This window comes from Mandrillus leucophaeus, unplaced genomic scaffold, assembly GCF_000951045.1.
Source record: "Mandrillus leucophaeus isolate KB7577 unplaced genomic scaffold, Mleu.le_1.0 Scaffold830, whole genome shotgun sequence".
Classification (NCBI taxonomy): Eukaryota; Metazoa; Chordata; class Mammalia; order Primates; family Cercopithecidae; genus Mandrillus; species Mandrillus leucophaeus.
This window is the reverse complement of record NW_012109031.1, coordinates 694,064-694,771: the sequence shown is the minus strand read 5'-3', so window position 1 is coordinate 694,771 and position 708 is coordinate 694,064. Positions and strand designations below refer to the sequence as shown.

The 708-nt window shown below is 61.0% G+C and overlaps 1 protein-coding gene across 1 annotated transcript in view; it reads right to left on the bottom strand.

Annotated features, from left to right (window-relative positions):
- Positions 1–702, bottom strand: part of NPR1 (natriuretic peptide receptor 1) — a 14,750-nt gene extending 14,048 nt beyond the window's left edge. Inside the window, exon 1 of the mRNA XM_011968214.1 lies at positions 470–702. Coding sequence (XP_011823604.1) covers positions 470–641 — 172 coding nt within the window. The 5' untranslated portion in view covers positions 642–702. The remainder of the gene's footprint in view (positions 1–469) is intronic.
- Positions 703–708: the final 6 nt, after the last annotated feature.

Sequence of the window (708 nt, the reverse complement as noted above, 5' to 3'; positions counted from 1 at the left end):
GAGGAAAGAGGGGAGGAGGGGGCGGAAGCGAGGAAGGAACAGGTAGGGAGAGCGGGATAGTGGAGCTGAAGGTGGAGAAGGGTGGGGCCAGGAGGGCGAGAGGAGTGAGGGAGGGGGAGAAGAGAGGGGATAAGGAGCAATGGGAGGAGAGGATGAAAGAGGGGAGAAGGCTATAGGGAAGAGAGAAAATGCAGGAGGAAAAAAGGGACCGGAACCGAGCTGTACTAGGGTGGGAGGGAGTGAGTGGGGGTCGGCGAGGTGAGAGGATAGAGATGTGGTGAGGGTGGCAGAAGAAGAGAGGGAAATAGAAACTTAGCTGTACAAAGGACCGGGGAGCTGAGAGTGGAATGAAGAACGGCGAGGAGAAAGAAGAGTACCCCCAGACAAGAGAGAAAGTCCCGATGCCTCCGGCCGGTCAGAGGGGAAGCCCTGCAGCTAAGCTGCGGGACGGGGTGTGCCAGCGTCTCACCTCGGCCTTTGCGCGGCATGGTCCGCAGCAGCCTGGTGTAGTGGCTGAGGTCGTCCTCGGCGAACTCCAGGTGGTCCACCGTAATATTGAGGCGGTCGCGGACCCGCATGAACAGCCCCTCCACGAGGAAGAAGCAGTGTTCTTCGTCACCCGGCCGGTAAGCGTAGAGCATGAGCGCTTGGCGCTCCCAGCCCAGCCGTCGGTGCAGCGCCGCCACGAAGTCCCCCAGCTTGGCGTAG